The sequence below is a fragment of the Coffea arabica genome, chromosome 3e (assembly GCF_036785885.1).
Source record: "Coffea arabica cultivar ET-39 chromosome 3e, Coffea Arabica ET-39 HiFi, whole genome shotgun sequence".
NCBI classification, from domain to species: Eukaryota; Viridiplantae; Streptophyta; class Magnoliopsida; order Gentianales; family Rubiaceae; genus Coffea; species Coffea arabica.
The window spans coordinates 43,403,799-43,406,431 of record NC_092315.1 but is presented as its reverse complement, the minus strand read 5'-3'; the positions used below and the strand labels follow the sequence as shown (position 1 = coordinate 43,406,431).

Below are 2,633 nucleotides of genomic sequence, written 5' to 3'. Positions count from 1 at the left end.
GGTGAGACTTGGCATGGTCAAGAAACCATAGGTGGTTGACACTTGTCACCACCAAAGCCTTTCAAGTTTCTCTTTCTTTTCCTTGCATTTTGGCCACAATTTTTGGCCATGTGGCTGAGGATGAGGGGGGGATATTTTGCAAAAATATCAAGGGTATGTGGTGGTAAGGAAGTGGTGGCCAAGTAGTGGGTTCAATCGGTAGTGAACGATACCCGTCGGTTTCAACCGATTTTTTCTTAAATCGCGTATACTAGGGTTTTGACTTATAATTCACTAACTTATTATTATCACCTCTAATCCCACACTTAATATCATTTAAAACTCACTTTTAATCACCAAATTTGATCCATACTTCGTACCAGATAGTCGCATTACGAAAAAACGTGAAAACCCTAATTCGCTCTAACTTGAAAACGGATAACGAAAACCTTTACTTCTATATTCTTTTATACTTATTGTGGGGTGATTGGGTAGTAGGGCCATTATAAAATCATAAGTTTCAAATAAAAGGGTATTTTTAATAAAACGTGAGGGGTTTTACAATTTCACAAATTGAATTTAGGGTTTCGGTTAAAATATGAGAAATTTGAAAAACGGTCAGTCACAAGTGAAACTAGGGTTTTGATTAGACTTTTAGGGTTTCTAGACTTTTAAAATAAAACAAGGTTTTAAATCAAATCCAAAGAAATAACTTTTGATTCTTCTTTAAAACAAAATAATGGTTTAAAAAAAATAAACTAAAGAAACCGTAATATCCTCTCTGAGACTAAACAAAAGATGATCCTAAAAGTTGGGGTATCACAATTATAGGCTTTATCAAAAGCCAGTTTTACTCCTGCTAATCCCAGAAGATTATTGACATTAACATCTTTCAATCTTTGATTCAAACCTTTCCAGCAATCTTCTTGTTTGCATTCCGGGCTGCTCAGCCATCGTGCTATAGATACGATCACCCCCTGGAAGCCCACCAAGCTCGTCAACGATCTTGACACCTAGATCTCTGTTTTCTTCAGAAAGTTTTTCATCAGCAATGATCTTATCAAACAATATCCTCGAATCTGGGGTTGATAACCACTCTAATTCGATGTTTTTGGCCAATGGAAATTTCCTCAGGAGATATGGGGCTTCAATGATGACTTTCCCGTGCTCGTGTTCTTCAGAGATTCCAATGTCCTCAAGCCCAATTGATAGAGAGAACCCGTCAAAAAGCAGCAAATATGATTTCTCACGTAGTGCTCTAGATATTACTTCTGTTTTCCCACTTCCACCATTCTGCCCAGTTAAGCCCACACGCTGAAGAATTTTGTCTTGTATGTCAGTGATGAAGTCCCCTGGCTCTAGCTCTGGCCGACGAGTAGGAAAGGTCACCCAAATGACGTAGTCCAATTCAAGTTGGATAGGGCGTTGACCCAACAGATTATTCAAGTTTCTCAAAATATTTGTTTTTCCAACTTGTGGTTCTCTGTGGATGATAATCCTCTTGCAGTATGCATCACGTAAACAGTCCACCAGGCTATCAAGGACCGCTTGATGTGAAGGCACATGAGTTAGTTCTTCAGCCATCTGTCCTACAACAATTTCTGGATTTCTGGATTTATCCGACTGGTTACATGCTCAGGTGTAATCTTATTTTCGAGATCAGTGACTTCAGTCATAAACTTGCAAACTTTTTTATCCAGCCTTGCAAGTTCGTAGAATGCTTTGGTACAAAATTTGTTGTTCCAACCTTTGCAAGCGGTTGACAATTCATCGACCGGGATTTGGTTTCCAGCTTCTCCGTTTGCACCTGGTTCAAGTCCAACAAGCTCTGTGTATCAGTTGACAATGTTCTCTCGGTAATATTTCAAAATCCGCTCTAATTCATTACGACAAGCTCCATGATTATCGTTTTTCTGTCTGGTCGCTGATTGACGATTTATACGTTCATTGAGGAGCTTCCAATCTGAACAGAGACCATCCACTTGACCTTTTAGATTTTCAAAATTGTGGGGTAAATCTATGACATGCCTTCTTGCGTGCTTTGTGTACAGAAAGCAGCCTTTACCATGATCGTGTCCAGTTGCAACGGCTTGCCCAACTGGCGGCGAAACTGGCATCCTGCAAATTTATCTTGAGCAATCCTAGTTTGAAGACTCCGTGACTAACTGCACATTTTCATCATATAAATCTTTTCAATGATTCCAAACACCACGCCAAGCAATATTTTGGTGGTGCAATTATTTAAGTTGTTATTCCTAATTAAGTTTACATTATTTATCTAATTTAATTGGACAATACAGCATTGAAGTATAACCAAATCCATCATTGTGTGGAAATTTGAAAATTTACATATACAGTAAGCTATTGGGAGGAGGGAATTCAGGTGACAATCAGAGTCTTATTCTTTTCAATAAATTTTAGAACAGGATTTTTTCGTCAATGAGTTTTTAAAATCTAGCACTCGAATGTGGATTTTCGACAAGTTAAAAAGCATTGAATCATTCAAGAAGGGCCCATTCAAGCCCTTCTCTTTATTAAACAAGAAGGTGGGAAGTGCCATTCAAGCCTACTATACCAGAATTTGATGTTAATGTTCATTATTTACTGAAGCCTAAATTTGTGCTTAAAAGAAGGGCTACTTCGTGGAATTCCCA

The 2,633-nt window shown here is 38.2% G+C and overlaps 1 protein-coding gene across 1 annotated transcript; it reads right to left on the bottom strand.

The window, feature by feature from the left end:
* Positions 1 to 861: 861 nt before the first annotated feature.
* On the bottom strand, positions 862 to 1,563 carry LOC140038543 (probable disease resistance protein At4g27220). Its single transcript, XM_072083925.1, has one exon. The coding sequence runs from the start codon at positions 1,561 to 1,563 to the stop codon at positions 862 to 864; it is 702 nt and encodes a 233-aa protein (XP_071940026.1).
* Positions 1,564 to 2,633: the final 1,070 nt, after the last annotated feature.